The 24,109-nt window shown below is 39.5% G+C and overlaps 1 protein-coding gene across 1 annotated transcript in view; it reads right to left on the bottom strand.

Moving 5' to 3' along the window:
* Positions 1 to 24,109, bottom strand: part of Col24a1 (collagen type XXIV alpha 1 chain) — a 249,016-nt gene that overhangs the window by 105,924 nt on the left and 118,983 nt on the right. Inside the window, exons 25-28 of the mRNA XM_026783871.1 lie at positions 8,551 to 8,604; positions 5,371 to 5,424; positions 3,758 to 3,811; positions 1,842 to 1,895 (exon numbers count right to left, since the gene is read on the bottom strand). Of these exons, the coding sequence (XP_026639672.1) occupies positions 1,842 to 1,895; positions 3,758 to 3,811; positions 5,371 to 5,424; positions 8,551 to 8,604 (216 nt within the window). The remainder of the gene's footprint in view (positions 1 to 1,841; positions 1,896 to 3,757; positions 3,812 to 5,370; positions 5,425 to 8,550; positions 8,605 to 24,109) is intronic.

Here is a 24,109-nt window from a genome sequence, read left to right as displayed (position 1 = left end):
TTCCCGATAGAACATCCCCATTGTCTCAGAGTGTGGGTGGAAGACTTTTATGAGAATCCTAAACCCATTTCTATGACCTCTGAGATAAATTATGATAGGTTGAGTGTCCATGGGTGAAGGAAATAGCTGCATCCGCAGGACAGATGGACTCAACGTACTTATGTGGTCCTGAAGCAGGATATGGATCTGGTATGACCCCTAATTAAATTTTAACTCACATGCCTAACTAATGATGCCGATGCTGTGCAGTCTTCTTCCTGGCCCTTGCTCTACACAGCTGGAACCAAATGATCCGCTGAATAAGATTAACACTAGCACGGCTCTTAAGGGAAAGGTTTCTGATATAAACTTTTTTCTAAGTCTATCACTTGAGATGTTTTAGCTGTGGCCTAACACTGAGCTTTAAAACAAACTACCAAAGGCTACTTTACCTTAAGGTGACAGGCAGTTCCTTGAAGGGGCCAATTTGCAGAGTGTTTATGACCATATAGATTTCAGTTTTCCAGAGAAAGGCTTATGCTCGTACATATTCTCATCATAGTTGTCCCTGCGGTCCATCTCAGGCTTCAGTGCCTGCCTCTCCATACCTCTGCTCTACAGAGTGCTGAACTAGGGATCTCTTGATCAAAGACTTAGTTCAAGCCCGGGTGAGTAGGTGAGGTCCCTTTGCCTCTATCACTTCTCCTGTTGGGCAGCTGGACACAGAAGGCAGTGCTGGGCAGATATCAGGGGTTCATTTTTATTACTTATCCTCAAAGGGTCAATTGTGTATATGAAAGTCAAAGATACAGGCTGTGCTGATGCCTCATTGCCCGTTAGGCCAAGCCACCGTCATCTAGGACTAGAGTAGTGGATGTGTTAGCTTACATCATCTATACAGAAGAAATAATTTCCTGAATTGCATGAAGTGCTTTGGTGATAAATGACTTCTCTGCACTCAACTATTCTCTCGCTCGCTAAACATACCAGCTAGCAGAAGGCTAATATGAGCAATGTTTTAAACATAAAGGGTATTTATGTAATAGTTTAGTATTTATGACTACCTCTTAATGGTTATCTTGCTATCTTTTGCAGCTATGTAATAGGCACGGTTATACAATCATCCTGCAGGATGTTACAAAAGTTTTTATGATGCTGTTATGTTCAGCTTACTTAGATGTTGGCATCGTGGCCTCCTTGACTTAATTTTCCTTCCCCTTGGTGGGTTTTAGTACTCCATGGTATTTAACAGTTTCTAGACCATAAGCCACAAATTTGGAAAGTCCACTGTGGTCTGAAACCTGAGGGGTAGTTAACATAGAATCCTCTGGGGTACTAGTTAAGTGTTGCATAAACTGTAAGAAACCAGCAAAGGTTGGGTAGATATATGGTGGGTTATGGTGGGTTGTCAGCAGGCAGAATCTCCTAGGAAGGGTCTTAGCAATGGTATTTGTATGACCATTTGGGAACAGTACAAATCTCCATATAAATAGGAAGAACAAATAAGCATTATGATCACTGTATGGGCTCAGAATATAGGTATCTAAGAATGGGGTTTCCCTTCAGGGTCCTGTCATAGAAAGTAATGGCAGGTGTGCTAGAGGAATTGATTCCTTTAGCTTTTGGGGTGATCCAGACATTTTTCCTACTTACATCAATAGACTGGATCAATAGTGTGCCTGTGTATGTGTGGGTGTGTTAATATATACATTAGTTACTATAGGTAGTCCACCTAATAGCATAAAAACAGCAAAAAAACCTGACAAATGTTAGCATGGTTCTAGAAGGTGTAGAGCTGGCTTTGTCAAACACATCAATATGAGGTGACTCTCTTGAGGTTACCATACTTTTGTGGTACTTACCCTTTGTCCTTTAGGACCCGGGCTCCCAGGTGCTCCTCTCGCCCCAACGAGACCCTACATGTTGAAGATGAAACATCTCAAACAACAAACTCACAGCACCTTTACCAAAGCAGTAGTTATACCTTTCTTCTGCAATGCATTTCTAATGATGGATTTTTAAAAATGATATTCATTAGCCTCCCTACAAATAAATTTTAAACAATCAATACCATGTGCTCCTCCTAATGTTCTGTTTTTAAATATTCCACTTTTTGGAAAAATGTCAGTTCTGTGTGAGATGTATTGGAAGGGTTTAATATTCATTGGACAAACAGTGCCCAGGAGGAATGCACGTGAGCAACAGAGAAAGGAGATGTCCACTCAGTCAGTCAACCCAGCCTGCTATGCATGGTCCACCAAAGAGGCAATGGCTATTACTGTTACAATTTCTTTGTTATTATTAAAGATATCAATTAGAACCCCATGTGTAAAATTTATATATTTTCTTAGCCCATGAAAAATGCCATAAATGATTTTAAATTCGTATCTCAAAAGTAGTTTATAATGGAAGTTAAGTTGCCATATTAAAGTCAAGTTTACTGTTTTATTAAGTTTTTTATAAAGATTTATTAGAAAATAGCACAAATATAAATGTGTAGAAGGCAGTTCTTGACAAAGTGATCATTTAGCCAAACAAAAATAGTATGTTCCCCATGTGCTCTTCATAGTTGTGGGCTTTTGACCTGGTTTACAATACCAGACATGAAATCGCTCCTGTGTAGCAGGCCTCAGCTGCAATCACAAAGCAGTTGGTTCCCCATAATCACCATACCACTATTGCACCAGTGGGTACAGTTTGCAGAGCCTAGAGTTGGTCAAGACCTTCAATTCTTTTCTCCACCAGCAATCCGCACAGCTAGCCAGCAGGGACTTTTCTGGTCCATTTGAGATTGATCTATGCCCTGCAGCCCTAATGCATGGTGTCTTCAATTCTCTGGTCTTTCCTTGTTGTCATGGTGAGTAACAAGAGCAATGGTGACACCCTGGGTTGTTCTGGGTGTCTTTGGGGCCTCCCTGAGCAAACACTCATAGAAAGACATCTTGCTCCTGGCACTGAGATTTTTCATTTAACAATCCATGTTTTCTGTTTCGTTATGACCTCTGGGTAGATAAAAATGGATCAAATTTCAGGATCTGAAATTCACTCATTCTTTTATATGAATGAAGACATTGACAACCGTGTTCTAGTCTTTGTTTTAGAAGTCAATATGTCTGTGAACATACAGAAAACAAGATTGCTTTTTAGAATGGAAGCATCATGAAACATAATATAAATAATTTTTGTAAGGGGAATTTCCACCCTGGCACCACTGGGGCTGAACTTCTTCAGACTCATGCTAACGTTGTCAAACCATGACAAGCAATGTTCCCTCTTTAGGGGCAAGATTTAATTATCTTTCTGAAAACAACAGATGGAATATATCCGAAGCCCAAGTTTTACTTACCAAAGGCACATTTCCTATGAATTTTGACTGTTTGTGAATATTTGCATTTTTAAAAAAATGTTGAAAAACATATGCTTGTGTTTCGTTAATTCCTCAGATCTCAGCTGTATTTTGGTTACTGATTCTATTTTCTTACAAAAGGAAAATTATATATATATATATTATATATATATATATATACATATACATATATATATATGTACATTAGTTCAGGTTAGAGACTGAAATTGGTTATTATAAAAAGCAGGGGTAAGGAAATTCAAGATATTGAGGAATGTTTCAGAATGCTCATACAGTTTGGGTGACAAGCATCTCCATTACCTAATACATGACTGATTTTGCATGAGACCCCAAAGAGAGCACAGTAAAAGCAACGGATTTAAGTTAAAGTAGACATTCAAGAAAGGATCACAGAGTTTGTTCTATACTTACAGGTAATCCCAGTGGACCCATGGGTCCTGGAGCCCCAGGAGGACCTGGGTAGCCCTAAGATTTAAATGAAATATGAAAGACATAAAATCAATTATTTTCCTTTAAGAAAAAAATTAGCAAACTAAAAATGGTAACAAAACAACAGCTTGATGAGACCATTTTTTTCCTACCCACATTGACGCCCAGGAAATAGTCTACAGGAGGACCACAAAAATTAAAGGTGTTTTTTACATGGAAGTTGCCCATCCATTTGTTAGGTCCTTGCTTGGAAAAGAAGGTCACTAGGTGGCACTGCGTGTTGCAGCACCAGGAAGACATCTTCCTCTTTCTGTGGGCAATGGTATCTTACATGTAGCTATGCTCTGTGATGCATATTACAAATTACAGACTTGTTAAGAGAAGGTAGAGAATTCCACAGCCAAGAAAGGTGGATGCAAATTAGTCCCTCGACTTTTAGAAAGAACACATGGATTATGGCACTAATGCTGATTCGGAAGTGCCTTAGGAGGTAGAGATTCTTGAACTTGGTTGACTTAATACAGATGTTGGTTTACTACCTGTCCCAATTATAATACCACTAAAAATAATCTCATGGTGCTCTTCTGATGGTGCAGAAATTAAAAATAAAGAGCGAGAGGCGGAATGAATTTGTAGGTGATGTTATGTGCCACCAGACACATATTTTCTGGAAGGGGAAGTTCTGAAATGGATCACAGCCATCCTTTTAACGTCATATAATACTTGCAGGCTATTTGATAAACTACAAATACAACCTGTTGAATTAGGAGCGGCAGAGCTGCGTCCCCAGCACCCGGCCGCCTGCACGGCTAGCTTTATACCCGAAATAATTACACCGAAACTGTATTTTTTTAAACATTGCCTGGCCCCATTAGTTCCAGCCTCTTATTGGATAGCTCCCACATATTAATCTAACCCATTTCTATCAATCCTTGTAGCCCACGAGCTGGCTTACCAGGAAAGATCTTAACCTGAGTCTGTCTGGAGTGGGGGAACCATGGCGACTCCCTGACTCAGCTTCTTTCTCCCAGCCTTCTGTTCTGTTTACTCCACCCACCTAAGGGTTGGCCTATCAAGGGGCCTAGGCAGTTTCTTTATTCCTTAACCAATGAAATCAACAGATTGATATATGACACTCCCACATCAACAACCCAGATATAAAATTTACTGGTTGTCATTATCTTGACGATATAAGAAAATAAGATAAATTTTTGGTGCTTACTCTGTAAAGTGCTAAAAAAAAAAACACCCTCATAGTCAAAGGTGGTAGAAGAGAGCTTGAGGGCATATGCAATAGGAACTTTATTTGCACAAGAGCATGCAGAAAATTAATTAAATTTTTTAAATCCAGTATGGCTAATTATAGTCATTTAATTTTTCTCCCACAACTATAGAATACTTTTAGTAAACAATTTTACTTTCATGCTTTTTCATGGATTTGATACCACAGAACATCATTTTAGGATAGAAAACAGTTGAAAAGGAAATTTCAATGGAAATTCATTACCAAATAGCATTTTCACTTTAATTCTGGTCAAGGTGGGTCCTTAATGTAGGTTGTTGCAAACAGAGATTTTACATCATTGAACTCTTACCATGATTCCCTTTTCCCCCTGGGGACCAACTGGGCCTGGACTTCCACGCTCCCCCTTTTAAAACAATAAAGGAAAAAAAAAACCATTGAGTTATGTCAATGATTGATCTGAGGTTAGAAACAGAAGCCACCAGAGTCATAATTTCTATGCATACTTCATCTTCATTTTTAATATCTTTGAAACTTACAAAGTTTTCATGTTTAAATTCACAGCTATGAATCTTCTAATACAATAGTTCTCTTGTTTGCAATCTTATTTAAATGAAGATAGAAAATATGGATAAAGAAGCTCTTGTAAGAAGCATGTAACTTGCTAAAATTTTACAAATGAGAATTCTTTTGACTTTTATTGATTACAGAGCATGAAATTCCTGAAGACATCAAGCATACTGAAAAAATGAGCTTTATCTATAGAACAATTGATGAAATTATTTCCCTGGTCTGTGGAGCTAGTGCAGAACTGCAGATCTCATTTTGGAGGGTCGTGGGAATCAAGCCTTCACTAGAAAATTAAGACTAAATGTAGTTACATTAAAATTCCCTGCATTCTCAAAATCTCAACCCATTGACAATATCAGAATGAAAAATGACAATTAAAGTAGAATTGTTTCTGTATGTTTTTATATTACTAATAAAATCATGAAGCATATATTAAGAACTTATGTTACATACAAAGTTAAACTTGCATTCTCCTCTCAAATAACTATAGATTTGTTATTAGCAGAGGTAAAATAATTAGAGGAAAACTGAACTGTAAAGTGTGAATAGTTCTCACACAGGAAGGATTAGAGAGATGTAGATGGCTCCCTAAGAGGAGGGGAAATTATTTAATAGAGCCCAGGGGTTTGTCTGTGAACAAAAGCCTGGGATGGGAGAGAATATGTTAGACAAGGTGCATGAGCATGAGCCTGAACACAGGAACAGATGTTTAGTAAATGAGTTCGAGGAAAGAGAGAGTAATTTGGAAGCTTAGTTTTCTGGTTCAAAACTGGAAGAATTATGGATTAGTTTTTCTGATCATACTTCTGCATGGCCCACTTCATACTTGCTTTTCAGATTACATCTTTGCAGCCAGAAGGGTACCCTACCCTTTACAAATTAGAAACAAATACATAATTAGTCATATTTAAACATCTTTAGGAGATTCATTAGAGGTAATGTGTTATATTTTTGAATACATTTTCCTTTTACCAGCATATGTTCTTTGTACAAAGTAATAATTTTTATCACTACATTTCCAAAATGCACATAGCACACCATGGCCACGTGCTTGTACTTTCTTATTGTTTCTTGTGTTTCCTTCCCCTTTTCCTCCTACATCCCTGGTGGGCTCCCTTCTACTCCTACTAAATTCCACACTTGAGAGAAACCATACTTTGGTTATCCTTTCAAACTTGTAGACCAGGCTGGCCGCGAACTCACAGAGATCCGCCTGCCTCTGCCTCCCGAGTGCTGGGATTAAAGGCGTGCGCCACCACCGCCCTGCCTGGCTTATTTCTCTTAACATGATGATCTCCATTTCCAGTCACTACTTGCAAATGCTATAATTTTGTTCTCTTTTATGTGTATTTGAGATTCTAAATGTCTCTTGGATGCACATATTTTTCCCTATATTTAAAATAATTTTTTTTTTGCACAGCTTGAGCAAGGAGATTTCTTGTGCCTGTAGTGCATAGTTCAGCTCTTTATCTACTTTGAGAATCTTTGTTTTTCCCTCATGACCGTGTCCCAAAGCTCTTGAAAGCCATGGTCATTCACGGTCATGACTGCTTTTCTTTCCTTTGCTGCTTGAATGCAATCATTCCTTATTCATACTTTCAATCTGTGGAACGTTTTTTCCCGCTTACTCTAATTTAATGGTTGTGCTTTCCATAGCTTAAAATTTTGCTTTACGGTGCCCTTTATTACCAAAGTTCCTGTATTATCCCCGAATCTATTTATCTACTACATTTGTCATCCTTACTACTAAATCTCTACTCTAAATCGTGAATTGACTGTCTTCCCTCATTATCTGTTTGTTTGACTCCCCTTTGAGGTCACTGGTCACTCTCAAAAGTAAACAACTTTTGAAAGCTTTGCGTAGCATTTCAACCACTACATTATTTTTGGATTCAGTTATTGAGGAGCTGTTAGCTTTTGTGGGAGTCATATTGCCTTGTCTTTCCATTTGTCTTGTGTTTCTATGTAAATATTTTTGCCTTTGTTGGGATATCCCTTCTGATATTATGTTAAAGTCTTCTTAGTGGGTAACTTTATCTTGAGCTCTCAAACTCCACCACTACTCAGCGGAGAGGAAGTAGATGACAACAGAACAATACAAAAACAAACCAGATATTTAAACCCAGCAAAAACCCAACTAGAAATGTCAACATATTCCCTTAAGGAGAGAAAAGAAAGGAGCTAAGATACTTACAGACTAAGATGAGGATTGAAAAGCTATTCAAGTTAACATTATTAATGATTAAGTAATAAAATGAAGGTGGGCAGTGAGTGAAAAGACAGATTAAGTGACAATGGAAAGAGAGAAAACGTATGTGTTGCCCACAGAAGAAAAGATACTAAGGGCGAGTAAACACAATAAGAGAAGCACAGGGCAAAACCAAATACTCAGAGAGAAAACAAAACCAATCAGTAGTTCCTCCTTGCTGAGGAGCAGAGAATGAAGACACTCCTTCTGCAGTTTACTTGGTATTGGGAACGGGACTTGGGGGTATTGAGTAGTGTTCTTTCTCCAGCAGATAAGCTATAGCAGCTCAAACAAGGCTATTTGCAGGCTGACCCCATTGGGCTCTTTATGGGTTCGATAGCTGCTGCTGTGATCTCTATTAGGCTGAAGTATTGCAAGCGCACAGGACCAGCCATACAGAAAAGCAGGACCATCCTTCAGCTGCTGCTGCCATGTGAGCCTGTGGGCACCTGGCTGGATGGTCCCTGGTGCCAGAGGCACTCCATTCCTGCAGTCACGAGTATGGGAAATGTACAAGCAGCTTCTGTGTGTTCACCAAGGGTCTCTGATGTTCTGCTGTAGGTGTGTGGACACACAGAAAAGTGCTTAGTGTCTCTAACTCTCCACCCTCTAGTCTCCTACCAGGACAGTGAGTGCGTTCTAATCACTTAACATAAAATAAGGTTGAAGTTAGCTGGGAGTTCTTAATACAAAATAAAATAACAAAGGAATTACCTTTTCACCCATGTTTCCAGTTATTCCTACTTCTCCGGGTAAACCAACAGGTCCCTTGTTAAAAAAAAAAAAATAACAGAAAGTATGTATACATTACATCACTCTTGTAGCATGCTGGTTTTAAATCTCCTATAATTACTGTTTCTTCTACTTCATCCTATTTTTTCTGGGGGCGGGGAGGGGAATTCTTTGTAGAATTGGTTCAGAGCCTAGGATTTCACATTAGAATTAATTGATTCAGTCAGTCAAAAATATCTAAATGAAAACTTAATGCATAACAGACACCTTGTTGGGAGACAAGGCAGTCTCTGTGCTTATGACCTAATAACCAACAGGATGCTATAACTATATCTGAGCTTTCATATCTACTTGTTGTAGATATGTTACCATGAAATCATTTTTGTGATTACCTTCTTTGAAAGTATCTTAATACCCATTCATGCTCATTTATTTTTTTTCAGTTATATAAGGATTTGATGTCTGTTCTGAGTGGCACTGGCTGCTGATGTAAGACAGATCCAGGCCCTGTCTTGCTGTCATAGTTAGCTTCAGCTGTCAGTTTGACGCAATCCACAGTCACTTGGGCAGAGGGGACTCAATTGAGGAATTACCTCCATATGCGTGGCCTTCGGGCATGTCCATGGGGGCATGTTCGTAATTGTGAATTGATGTGGTAGGAGGGGTAGGACTGGGCTGTATAAGAGAGTTAGCTGAGCAAGCCTGAAAAACCAAGCTAGCAAGCGACGTTCCTCCATGGCTACTGCTCCAAGCTCCTGTCCTGGCTTCCTTTGATGATGGGACTAAAAGCTGCATATTAAATAAGCTCTCTCCTTTCAGGTTGCTTTTGGTCATGGTGTTTAATACAGTAACAGAAATTAAGCTAGGAACACTTGATGAAGCGAGACATCTTGTAACATGGAAGGAAAACCATTAACAGTTATAAGTTATGACATAGCTCATAAAGGAAATAATTACCATGCCACAGAATGAAAGAGAAGGCATTTTAGCAGGGAGAGTCTGGGAAGGGATGAAGCCAGACATTTAATCTGTAGCTTGAGTAGGAAGAGATCAGCCAGCAAAATGAAGAAGAGAGCAGGGATTCCAGGCTAGCATACAGCCTGGGTGAGGAACACAGTCATAGGGACAAATGATGGACTTGGGCTCTCTCTGTGTCTGTATTGTGTATACTTATTATTCCTTCTTTAATCGATATGCATAGCAAAAGAACAACATAGAGTAAGTGTTCGAGCAGGAACACATCCCCGCTCTTTCTTCAATTGCAAGGAATTAATAATTTTTTTACTTTTAATAACACATGAAATTTTTCAATAGCTACCAAGTATAGAACCTGCCTAGATAGCATTTTATATAATATATATATTTATAAATGCAAAGCAGTGAACCACAACCAATGGGTGACTGGGCTGAAACTAGCTTAGTATGATTTTATCCATCCACGCAAGCCCATAGTCATATCTGTTTCCATATCTAATGGGTTGGCTGTCACATGATCCTGGATACAGCAACATGTATTAGGCACTTTGTGTGTGAGCGTGACTTCATCACCACAACCACTGACTTTGGTAGTGTCAATTGGAGTCTCCTGTGACAGATGCAGTAGATGAGCTAAGCAGAGGAGATTAAACTGTATGTGGAAGCTTAGGCTATTATTGAGTGCTTAGAATCTTACTATTCCAGTAGGCGTGGATTGTGTTTTATTTTGAAAACTTAATTTTTACATTCTTAACAGTGCACATTTTTTTTCATCTTTTCTATTTGGATCTTTAACCCATCTGGAGTCTCATTGTCACAAGACTCAGGATGAGGCAGGGATTGTGCTTCTGTCCATGTAGTGACTCAGTCCTCACACAACATATATAAATGTGTATATATATAGTATATATACACACACATACTTATATACACATATATACGTACATATATAATGTGAATATGTATGATATAAATATATATATAATGCTGCTGTCCTCTATTGATTTGTGGTACCATTCTTAGGCATAGCTTATTTCTCATATTTCTATTGTATTCCAGCGCTAATTTTTCTGGTTTTTTTCTTTATAAATTTCTCACTTGTCTTTTTTTTTCAAATGCTTCTATATCTGTGTTTAACTGTCCTTATCAAAATAAGTAAGCCAAGGGAGGTTTGGGTTACTCCTAACAGCTGAGACACACAGGCTTTCAATCCATTTGGTCTTTCAGTCTATATCAACATTTAATATGAAACAACCCACACATCTGGCAATAGTGGGTGAATCCATTTTCATATGAAACCCATCACATTTTCATTAAATTTAACATGCTACCAATGCACCTATATTTTTATATTTCTAAAAAGAAAAATTCCAATAAGCAAATGTAATTCGTCAGTGATTTAAGAAATATTCCATTTTCAAATGTTATTACGAAAAAAAAAGGCATGCTGAGTTGTGTTATTCAAAATGTTCACTGATGATTTCTGTAGAGCAATTACACATCCCTGTGCTATTTCTGTTAGGCTTACCGCGCTTCTCGTTATGGGAAGAAAATTGCTGTCCATTCACTAATACTAGGCTTCTTTATGTAGCTTATTTAGAACAAAGAGAAGAGGTGAGGACATGACATTTGTCAAACTGCTTTTTAGAGGTCACAAACTATGATCCAAAGAGGCTCTTTGTGAGCCTGAGCCCTAGGATCCAGATGGCTTGGAACAGACACAGGCAGTTCCCAGAGGTTAGGAAGCAAGTGAGAAAGAAATTTTTGCTATTGCTAACCATTGATATTTTGAAGCTGTGTTTCATCGCAGAGTAATTTAGTTACTCTGACTGAGGCAGGGTACAAAGTCAGTAAGATATGGTGCTTGTTTACATGAGAAACCTCACTCCTTTCTGTCCGGTGTAACAGCAGTCCCAAGGGAGTGGGGAACTACTTCAGTTAAAAAGCTTTCTTAATCACCTTAGACACATAAGTAACAAAAACTCTTCATCATCTTACAACAGTCAATTTTGTCTTTATTTTGATCCAGTGGCTAATATTTTCCCAAAGATACAATAAATTAAATTATGCATTGACATAAGGTTGGAAAACTTGAATCTAGCTCAGATCATTTATGCAAAAAAAATGTCTTTCAGAAATGGTCGTAATTACCAGAACAATGCAGCATGCACACCACTAACAAGGCAACCACCATCCACACTAATAGTAAAATGAACAAGAAGAGGATCTGAATAAAGAGTATTTGGAGGTGAGAAGAGAAAACAAAATAAAGAGTTGTCTTGGAGGAGAGTGGGAATGTGCAATGAAAGCCAAGGAGCAAAGGTTCAAGGGAAGACAAGCATCATTGTTAAGGAATAACTTTGAGGGAGTGACGGAATTTGACATTGTAGGGTCAATGGTGACGTCTAAGGACATCGTTGTTAGCTTCTGCACGTTTGGACGTGTCTGCTGAAGGGTTAACAGTGTCCATGTGAAGGAAGCATGGAAAACAGCTTGTGGAGTCAACTCTCTTCTGGCAGCCGAAAGGAGACAGGATTACTATTGGAGACCATAGCTTGTAAAATTATTCTATTGAGAACAGGATTTCTCCTCTGCCAGACAACTGAGAGAAAGTTCATCTACGACAGAGGTACACTGCTGAGCAGAAAGCCATGATACTTAAGATGTATTTCCCCAAAGCTTCACAGAGTGATTTAAAAACAAAAAAACCTGATATGGGAGCCTAACCCACCATAAGTGGGTGGGACCAATACATCTGTAATTGTAAGGCAATGCTGGCGGGTTTAATCTCCCCCCATGGGCTATCTCCTCGCCAGCTCCCCATCTCTAAACAGCCTCCTTGCACTGAAAATTCTTTACAAGCCATAAACTCATGCTAGGAGATGTGTTTTAGTCAATGACTCCTATATGGTTCTCTTTATCATCATCATCATCTTCTTCATCATCACTATTATTATTGCAAACACTTTCCAAAAGCAAAAGTCACAGAGCCCCTGACTTGGTTTTGTATTCATCCAAGAAACAGGCACCCCATATAAGTACAATCTAGGACAAGATACAACTCAGAACCAAGAACAAATGTGTTTTCAGTTTTCAAGCGCTCAAAGGCTAACTGGGTATAAGTGGGCATAGCTGCAATTCATTTCAATTCATTACCCATGGGTACCAGAATAGAAAATGAAGCTATCCCAACATTGTTCCTTTCTATTCATTCTTTTTCATCAAAAAAAGGTCTGGGAAAAATGTCCACAAGTAGAATGATGATGCTGGATTCCTGTCTCACATTCTGTATAAAATTCATCTCCAAATGAATTAAAGGGAGGCCTCCATGAGACCTGAAATTTGGAAACAGTGACAGGAAAAAGTAGGGGAAGCCATTCGGAGAACTGACATGGCCAAAGACCTTCTGAACAGGATCTTGCTGCTCAGGAGGTAATGTCAGCCACTGAGAACTGGGAATTCATGGAACTAGAATGTCTTTGCACAGCAAAGGAGACGGCTAAACCAGTGGACAGTTAGCTTACAGAAAGAGAAAACATGTAGGAGGGACACTCTCCACCATCACAGCTTTCATATTGCTGACTTAGTTCTCACATCACATAATCTCCTTAAAGTCAATGACTTAAAATAATAAACCCTTACTTTACCACCCTTCCTTCCTTCCTTCCTTCCTTCCTTCCTTCCTTCCTTCCTTCCTTCCTTCCTTCCTTCCTTCCTTCCTTGAGAATTCAAATCAAAAGTTTTATTTGAAAGAAAGAAGAAAAGGTGTGTTTTGAATGACGGGAAGTAGAGATCCCCCTCAGGCTTCCAAAGTCAAATGTACAAACTATTCTTCTCTCCCTCTCTGGACAGTGGCAATTGGGACCTGACCCCAACCTGGGGCCACCACCCCATACTGACTCTGCATGTCCTGAGAACCCTAAATTCCACAAGTCACTATCTCCTCTTCAAATGGCTGTGCCCTTTAAGACAACTCTCTTGAAGGAAAGGAAAAAAATGGCAAGAATTTTTCGGAAGCATTCTCCCTGGAGGCCTGACTAGGGCTGGCTCCTGGAATTTGTTTAGCTCAGCACTTTAGCTAAGCGCGGTTTCTTGTACCCCTGTTTCTGTAGGTCAGAAACTATGGGGTAGCTATGGACTGTATCAACAGCTCTGGCTCAGAACTCTGACATAATTGCAGTCAGAATGAGATGAACGAATTTATGCCTCTTATAACCTAGTCACATACTGTCATGCCACCACATCACATGCATTAACAGTGTATAAGTCCACCTTTTATTCCTCTCTCTCTCTCTCTCTCTCTCTCTCTCTCTCTCTCTCTCTCTCTCTCTCTCTCTTTCCCCCTCCCCCTCTCATACATGCACAGAGGCCAAGGAAATGGTCTGTCTCTATTCATCCCTGCCTCATTCCTTTAAGGCAGATTCTCTCTCTAAGGCTAGGCTGGCCGACCAGTGAGATCCCAGGATTCCTGTCTCTGCTCCCCAACACTGGGATCACAGGCATGCATAGCCATACTCAGATGTTTATTTTCACCTGGGTGCCGGAGATTTGAACTCAGGTCCTTCTGCTTTCACAGTAAGTACTCCTCCCCACCGAGCCACCTCCCCTTCCTCAAGGACATTCTCCATCCCCAAAGAAGAAAATTAAAGCACTCTTCTCTGAGGAAAGAATAGCAAAGGTTCATAACGCATTTTTAATCAGTCATAATGACTAAATTCTACTGTTGGTTAGTTTTGAGATTATATTAAGCTTACTTTAATTCTTACTAATTATTTACTTCCTGTAGTCTTTTTTCAGTTGAACGCATCTATAGGAACCTCTAAATTATTGCCTAGTGATGTCCACTTTTCCATAGATGAGATGTGTAACAGTTCAGTATCTATAATGTTTAAAGTAATATACTAAACAATTTAGAGTTAATGAACACCAAGGTAAAGCAGATAACAAAAACTGGCCAGAGATAAAAATGATTTGGAATTCCAGCAAAACCGGGAGTCACAACACATAACGTTGGCTTCTCTTTGACATTTTCCCTGGAACGCAGCCGTACCTACTTGCTTATCAACCCTCCCTGAAGCTTTTTCACGATGTAAGTAGACTCTAGTGCAAAACAGACCATATGGCTCACACGGCTCAAATCTGTTCCGCTGTGTATTTACTGGAATGCAAAACAGTTGTGGAAGGCAGTTTCCTCATGTTTAGGAGATACCAACAACATATGCCTGTTGGCAAAGAATGCCCATCGATGATTTGGTAAGCGCAGCACCTCATCTAACATACAGCGAGGAACAGGGCAGCATCTTCAGCTAGAACATGTTCTGCTTGGGAGCTAAAAAAGCCATGTAATAATTGAAACCATTCCATTTTCTGCAAAGCGGGGTATGTAATGGTCTATTTAAAGATTTTGTTAACTGAAGCCAAAATGCGAAAGGCCAAAAAGCCTGATGTGGAATAAATCAACTTTTAGAATCAAGAAGAAATATTATTTTTCCTCCTAAAGTCAGTAAAAACTTAAAAATGTTCTATTTCTATTTTCCTTTTTAGTAACCACATCCTACTGGTTCACTTGAAGCGTAATATAACATCAGAATATTTCCTAGTTGAATGAGGTGCTGTACATGTTCCTATACTTAGCAAAGTATACTTCAAAAACCACTGTGTCTTAGAGAGTGTCTCAGATGCCTCATGGGAACTCAAATCTTCAACATGTAAAAGACTGTGTAACAGGATGAAGGATTGCAGACCTCAGAGCTTTGGAAATTTACGCCAAAATACAGTTTACAGAGCAAATTCCCTAGACTTGTTCTCTGTTGCTTCTTAGATACCTATTACCTTTAATATTTGTATCAGTGTTTGTATTTCCCTTTCAAACCACATAAACTACTGAACTGAAGAAAATCACTGATATTTGAACACTTTTTACCTTGAAAATTGCAACGTTGTATATCAATCAAATGGGGACTTTGGGTGACCAGAGAAGCAGAAGTTCAGTCACACATGAAAAAGAAATCCATTTCCAAGCACTACATGGGGACGCGTGTTCTCACAGAACTATTTCTCTGCATCGGGTCTTCACCTCTCATGCCTTTGTCCTGGGAGGTGGCCATATAATCTGTTGTCCATTTAGACAGAATGGAAGGGGGTGGGTAAGAAAAGACCATGTCCTCTAGCTGAGTATCACTGCAGAATTCCTATTTTCTTTTCTTTATGTGTGTATATGGAGGCACTTAGGCCCATGCGCATGGAGAGGCCAGAGGTTGAGGTTTGGTGTCCTCCCTTCTCTGTCCTCCCTCCTTTATTTGAGACAGGGTCTCTGAGAGTGGTCATCAACTGGCTAAACTGGCTGGTCAACAAACTTGGGGGAACTACCTGTTTCCTCCCTGTCCGAGTTAAGGCTAAAGACACACATTGCTGTAGCTGGTGTTTTTCACATGAGTGCTAGATTCGAACATGTGACATGTCCCTGTAGGGCGAGCACTTTACCAACGATGCCATCTCCACAGTCTGAGAGTTCCTTATTTATTTATCTACTTTTATGTGTATTGGTGTTTTGCCTGAATGTATATCTAAGCACCATATACATTCCCTGTGCCTACAAGAGGTCAGAAGACGGTGTCAGACACCCTGGTACTATGAGTGACAGAGAGTTGTTTGCCACCATGTCTATGCTGGGAATAGATTCTGATCCTTTGGAAGAACAGCCAGTGCTATTAACTGCTGAGTCATCTCTCCAGCCACAAAATTCCTTTTTAAAATATGAGTATGAAACACCACTGAAGGATTCTGGGAAGAATGTTCCCAGATGAAAATATGGGCCTGGGGCCAGGAAATCCCTGAACATCAGGAAAAAGTGGTAACTAAGACACAGCACATAGAAGAGTTACCCTTGAGAGCGCATGTGGATGGAGGAAAAGACAAGGGCAACTCGCACTTTTTAATTAGAGAAAGAAGGGAACACTTCTGCATTGCTGGTGGGAATGCAAGCTGGTGCAGCCCCTTTGGATGTCAGTGTGGCGGATTCTCAGAAAATTAGGAAACAACCTTCCTCAAGACCCAGTAATACCATTTTTGGGTCTATATCCAAAGGATGCTCAATTGTGCCACAACGATATGTGCTCAGCTATGTTAATAGCAGCGCTGTTTGTCATAGCCAGAACTTGGAAACAACCAAAATGCCCCTAGACTGAAGAATGGACAAGGAAAATGTGGTACATTTACACAATGGAGTACTACACAGCAAAAAAAAAAAATAAAAATAACAACATCTTGAATTTTTGCAGGCAAATGGATGGAGCTAGAAAACATCATTCTAAGTGAGGTAACCAAGACCCAGAAAGACAATTATCACATGTACTCACTCATAAGTGGTTTTTAAACAAAGCAAAGAAAACCAGCCCACAAACCACAATCCCAGAGAACCTAGACAACAATGAGGACCCTAAGAGAGACATACATAGATGTAATCAACATGGGAAGTAGAAAAAGATAAGATCTCCTGAGTAAATTGGGAGCATGGGGACCTTGGGAGAGGGTAGGGGAGGGGAGAGCCAGGGAGGGGGGCAGAGAAATATGCAGAGCTCATTAAAAATAAAAAAGAAAGAAAGTGATCTGACAAAGGGAGAATAATGTCTATTCTTGTTTTCAACAGTTTTCCCCCAGACCTCCAATTCTAGGATAATTTTAAGGTGTATACCTGAAGTGTTTCTGATTATTTAATTATCAGTTTCCAAATAGCCAGGCTTTTGATAAATCATTCATATTTTCAAATGAAATCTCTAAGCTCAGAAATTATTCTGTGGACATTACAACTTGGGGCAAACAACCTTCTTTTGTTTGACTAGATTCATAACATGCTGGTATACGGGGAGGTGGGACATAGTTGGAGGAAGGCCACTGAGGAAGTCTTGGATGTATCTTGGGCTGTTCTCTTCCTGGCCCCCTTCTCTGCTTGTTGTCTACCAAGACATCAAGAACAGCCCAGAACATGTCGCCATTGCCACAGTGCTTGGCACATATAATGGATTCAGCCTTTTTAAACTGTGAGCCAAAAAAAGAATTCCCTCTATTAAATGTTTCTTTTGGTATTTGGCCAAGGTGACACAAGCGTCTGGCTAGTATGTTTGCTTAATCCACCACCACTGGAGAAGACATGACTTTAAGTTTATCAGTCAGAATATTCTAGAAAGTAGAAAGAACACTCCATCTCTTATGTCTAGCATACTTCCTAGAGTACAGAGATAAATATATTTTGACTAAATCAATAGTTCCTAGAATACAGAAGATAATCAAGCCCTTTGACTAAATCAGTAAACAAGCAGAAGTGGTGGACACAGATGCAAACCACCACATCCTTCTATAAGAAATGACTCATTACTCCTTTAACCAGCACCTTCCAGGTGAGGTCTCAGCAGACAGACAGACATCCAAGCCTGATGAAATTACAAGTAGAAAAGACTGGCCATTTGAGCTCAATGTGTAACCACACTGATGGGTCATATATTATCACCAAAGAGATGGTTGGGCAATTTTCTCTTTTGATGGGAAGGTGGAGAAAACTATGCCAAAGTTCTTGTTCTTGTTTTTTTTTTTTTTTTTTTTTTTTTTTTTTTTTTTTTTTTTAAATCACACTGAACAAACTCAAGAGAAATTTAGTCTTCAAACTGAGACAAATTTGATGTGCTGAGGTCAGGAACCTGGTTCAGGGAAAACTAGACTCTGACCTTGAGATGAGGACATCTAGACAGAGGTCCTTGAAGAGCGCGAACCATTTGACCCTAACTATTCTAGTTTGTAGAAGTGGCCTGTCCTTTCTTATTGCAAATTAGCACTGTCCCCCAACATGCACCCCCTTTAAGAACACACATACTCTGATTGAGATTTTAATATTGCTCTCTAATTTCTAGATGGCAATCACATGGCACCTAGGGTGTTTCTGTCACAGACGGAACAGGCCATATCCTAGAGAATAAAAGGTCTAGCTACTGTATACTGATAGCAGCAGGAGGTTAAGCCCAGGGCCTTACCTCACAGGTGCTTCTCCAACATGACATAAGTAAAATTAGTTATGGGAAAAATTAATTTGTTATCTGGGTAAGTTTTTTTCTCATTTCTATGACCAAATACATGTCAGGGAGCAACAAAAGGGATAGAGGGTTTATTTTTGCCTCATGCTTGAAGATACATTTCACCATAGAGGAAAAGGCATGACAGTATTTTGTGAAAATGCATGACTTGTACTCTTAACATTCTGGTGAACCTATAAGAAGAAGAGGAGGAGGAAGAAAAAGAAGAGGAGGAGGTAGCATTGGCCACTGGCTATAACCCATAAGGTTTTCTCCCAGTGAGCCACTCCCTTCAGCTAGAACCTGCTACCTTCTAAAGGTTGTACAGCCTTCAAGACAATGTCAAGCAGTTGAGCATCAAGTGTTCAAATACATGAACATTTTGATGTTTTGATGTTTCTGAACACCAAAGATATACTATCTAAATATTACTTCACAACCAAAGAAAGATAATTAAAAATGTCATAAAAATGATTCTTTTATTGAGTCAACAAATATATTTGAAAGCGTAATACTATGCATCACACCAAAGAATACATATTGTTTGCAGGGTCAGTTCAGTTCAGGCTATAGACAGATATTTCATAATTTTACAGGTTCCTGAGTGATTGGAGGGTTCTATTTGGGGCTGTAGAGCTTCTACTCCAGGCTCTTGCCATATGAATACATAAAGTTCTCCACAAAGGGTCACTCAATATGCTGCCAAGTATCGAAGTAGAAATGTCAACCTCTGACATTTCCCCATCAACTCTCTGATTTCTCTTCTCTATGATCAAATGTGCAACCAGGAAAAGAAAATCCCAGATTGCAGCTTTACTCCAGGCAGGTCTGGCAATGATCAGGAAGCTATGCCTGGAATGTCCTCTGACCAGATCTGCCAGTCCCACTCCTGCTATGGAGACAGGAAAGGTCACTCATGCTGCACTGAACTTGCCCGGCAGTGTGGCTGGTGACGGGTCCCTTGGTAACAAATCAAAGGTGATAATGTGAATATCGACAGAGCGGCCACCTATCTTTATTGAACTTAGGCTATTTTTTAAAAAGTAAGTTGGATGAGAAGTAAAAGGAATTCTCCTGCAGTGACAACTGTGTTGCAATAATATCTACACTGTGTGGTCTCCCTGAGACTAACAGCTAGCAGGCCCCACTCACATGGAGGGATGTGTACTTAACGCACAGAGATTTTTTTTTTCGTACATGAAGAAGAAAATGAAATCCAGATGTCTTTCCAGGCTATCCCTATAGGAAATGTGACTTTTGTGAGTTCTATGCAAAGACACAACCAGAGTGAGAAAAATCTGCCAGCTCCTGATTCCTCTCACTCCCACTGACCCCAAATCATTCTAGCTAAAAATGGGGGAACTGGCAACACACAATGCCACCTACTAATGCTAAGAATTGAGTTCCAGCGTTATGCTTAAATTCTGAAGAAAGTCATCGAACCACTTTTGGTCTCACCTTTCCGCTCTGAAAAATCACACGAGCAAGACCCCTCCCTTTATAACACCCAACTTTAAAATCCGATTTAACCACAAAGAATACCATGAAGGTACTTAAGAAACATTAAATTCTTTTTTTCAACATCCAAGAAAGAGATGTACATTTTTAAAAGAAATAGAAATTTAACTTTTCCTAGCAAGGAGTTTTATCCAGTGTTCTGAATCCACAGGATCACCCAGAACCAATTTACCGATCACCTCTACAGCAGGCTGCTGTAGCCTCTGAGAGATCACTTCCCCTTAAATGCCTAAACTGGCATTCTAATCTTGTAGGAGGGCTTTGAAGTGGGCTCAGTGTCCTGTGTAGCTTGATCTCTTCCTTGCATATGTAAATGACCATAAATATTTGTAGAGGGAAGGCACCATGTGAACCACACACTGCTTTCTCAGTTAAAATACTGAAGTTATGGAAATCCCCACAGTGTATTTACACAAACAAACCCATCCCTTGCTTGTTTGCCTTAGGTTTTAGAAAAACAAGAATGGAAAAGTAGAAGATGCAGAGGGATGAAGTTGTCCTCAAAAGACTTCCTTTTTCCACTCGGCCTTCACAGGTCTTTCTTCAGTTTACTCATATCCCTGCAGTGGACATTTGCATTGGTCCTGTCATGACCATGCAATGTCAGACCATGTGACTCAGGGTAGTGTGGTAGTTTGAATGTGGTTGGCCCCCCAAAGCTCAGAGAGTGTCACTATTAGGACGTGTGGCCTTGCTGAGGAAGTGTGTCACTGTGGAGTTGAGCTCAAATCACACTCAGTATCTCAGTACACTTCCTGATGCCAATACAAAATATCTCAACTCAATAGGAAATATTACACAGAAGGAAAATATTTTATTGTTCTTAGAAATATCTCCTGGTAATAATCTCAAGTGTTTGGTAGATAGAGAGAAAAATGATAAATTCTAGTGGCATCATTTGGATTTGCACGTGGTCCATAGATAAATGCAAATAAACTCATTATGTTTGCAATTGGTTAAAAAAAAAATCAATGAACAGCAGTTGCACCACCTGCTAGCTAACTGAATCCATCTTTGGATTTGAAATTAAGATCCAGGGAAATCACATTTGTGTTTATTGCTCTTTTTGTTAATGACAAAAGACAAATGAAGCAGGGTGCACATAAGGCAGATGCAATAAAAGCTGGGGCGTCCTAGATAATGGGTAACATTTTAGAGCAGGGAAAGACACACCGCAGCCTGTGGCCCATTCCTGCCAGCTGTCTGTTTTTATAAATAAAGTCTCACTGGAAACAGAGCCAGGCTCATCCATTTTTCATTGTTGTCTGGGACTAGGTTCACACTACAGCACTATAGCTAAGGGGATATGACAGGACCCATATGGTTCAGAACGTCAAATGTACAGCACTTGGCCCTCCACAGAAAAGCTTACTGAGACCTGCCCTATACCATTTATAATCCTTAGCAGCTAGGACCTTAGCCCACAAGTTACACTGGCCACAGATCATTTTTCAAAAGGAGAAGCATGGATATTTTTCAGGACCTATTTCCAGGTTGTCATTTGGCCATCATGTCTATGAACAATGTCATTTCAGCAGGAGGCCCCAACAGCCCTTTATCCGGGACACTTCCATTGTTTCCATCCATCTGTCCATTCTTTTTAAACCTAAAGAATCCACATATTTTCTATCTTAGTATTTTCAACAAAAAGGGATTTTTACCATTGTGCTGACACATAAATATGTATATAAACGAAGACACAATACACTAGTAACACAGCTTAAAGGAAAGACTATCAGAACATCATTCCAACAAAATGCCAGAATCAGACCCCTGCTAGATAAGAACTTCACATACTGTTTCCTCAAAAGCTGTGAGTCATACCATAATGCCCACACCCAAGAGGATGGAAATGTGTTTGCAACCAAAGACAATTTCTCTATCAACATGTATGTTCTTATGAGCCATGCCAAAAATAACTTTTACTTCTTGTTCTTTGAGCGTCTTATGTAACAAAACAGAATTTTCAATAAAGTCACATGCATACTTATTTTGTCATTGTCTACACCAGAAACCACCTAGGGGCAAAGTCTTATTTAATTGTGTGTTGAGCACTCAGAAAGTGTTCAATAAGTACTTTTTGATGGCAAATAAATGAAGACTGAAGTTCCATTTTTCTTTGGCTATAAAAGTCCTTCTATTTCTGGAGGCTGAAGAGCTGGCTTGGCCAGCAGTTAAGAGTACATACTGTTCTTGCAGAGAACCTGAGTTCAGATCCCAGAACTCATTGTTGGATGCTGGTAACTACAGCCCCAGGGAGATCTGATGCTGCTAGTCTCTGCTGGTGTGTGTGCTCACGTGTGCACTCATGCAAGCAAGCACACACACACACACACACACACACACACTCAACCAAGCATGAATCTTTAGATCTTTAAAAGATGGACTAATCTTCTAAAACACAGAAAGACAGGTTCATGATGAAGAAAATACTGAGATGCACATCTTTACAATTAGAAAATTATTTCAAGTCACTGGAGAAACAATTTTCTTTACTAATAAGAAACTCATAATTTTAAGGTGCCTATTAGTGATATAAAAATTTAAATATCTGTAGGTAAAGCTGATATGAAAAATCTCTTCACCAAAAGCTGTAAACATCAATGAAAGATGGTGAAACGAAACAGATGAGAACAGGTGGCGCCAGCATGGATGAGAAGAACCAGTGTTACGGTGATGTCTAACCAAGCAGTTTACAGATGAGTGGAGTCCCTGCCTAAGCCCCAGCCAAGTTCTTCACGTCTGCCTTTTGAGGTTTCTTGTTTATTTACTCCTCTACTCTATTTTTGGAGACAGGATATTTGTTAGCCCATTCCAGCTGAGGACAGATTTGAAATCCCTGTCCTCCTGTCACCTCCTGAGCACTACCTTGACATGTGAGTCCCACCACACAGGCTTCCCTTCTAGTGTGTTCTGCCTTCATAGACACAGTGCTAGACTTTGTAACGACTTTTTAGTAATACTCACAACACTGTTTCTACATTTCAAGGATGGTATGCTGTGAATTTGGAAATCCTGCTTCTTAAAAAGGATGGACTATCTGTATTCTCAAGCAGTAAAAGCAGGTGTTTACTAGGAACATGGTAATCTGTTACCCTTTGCTAAGTGGTCCAAGAGTAACCTGGAAATGTTAGAGATAACACCCTAACTTCACTAGTATGTTGCCTGGCTACAGCAAGTTAGTAAAATTGTTAAAAAAAATATCAACTTTTCAAAATTGTAGAATAGGATTTGTTACATTTACCAAGATAGTGCCTGGTGTATCACAAGTTTTCTATAATGAGTATCTGTTTATTTCTTTTTTGATACTCAGTTACAGATCCACCTGAGGATAGAGTGTATTGTGGTATCCACTCTGCAGAGTTCCTTATTATCTAGAGACCCGCCATTCCTGCTACCCAGGCTGGCAGATTATTTACAGCTGTCCCTAGGCATTGTGTAGCTTAGAAACAGGAGAGGCTGGCTGGCGTTTTCTAAGACAATGGCAGTAATATGCAGGACGTGCTAAGGTCAAGTACAATGTGCTGGTAAAGTGTGGCACAACCTTTTCCTCTTAAACTGTGCTCCCAGCTTCTGGCTTTCTACCTTCAAGGAAACAGGACTGATGATTTAGTAGGTCCTTTTAAAGATGACTATCTTCTCTTCCATGAAAGGAAAAACAAAATCCTGGAACATAATGAAATGAATTTGTATCAAGGTTAATTCCTTGATAATCCTACCCAGGGACAGCCCTAGTCATACTAACAAGTGAGGGTTTCTGCTGAACACTTCTGACAACTCTTCCAGTTCCTTCACAAATCTTTTCCGTTTTCATTATAAATATGTTTCCATATTTCCTGCAAACTAATGATATTTGACAATATTTTAAAAGTGAGTTGCCAGGTTGTCTTAGGATTTTACTGGGTAAAACTTTGGTTTGCTCTTCCTTTCAAATTCTGCTAAATATTAGCTCAGATCTTCCTAACCATTGGTCGCCAAGGATATAC

Source organism: Microtus ochrogaster, chromosome 21 (genome assembly GCF_000317375.1).
Source record: "Microtus ochrogaster isolate Prairie Vole_2 chromosome 21, MicOch1.0, whole genome shotgun sequence".
NCBI lineage: Eukaryota > Metazoa > Chordata > Mammalia > Rodentia > Cricetidae > Microtus > Microtus ochrogaster.
The sequence above is the reverse complement of the archived record's forward strand: the minus strand, read 5'-3'. Positions and strand labels throughout refer to the sequence as shown.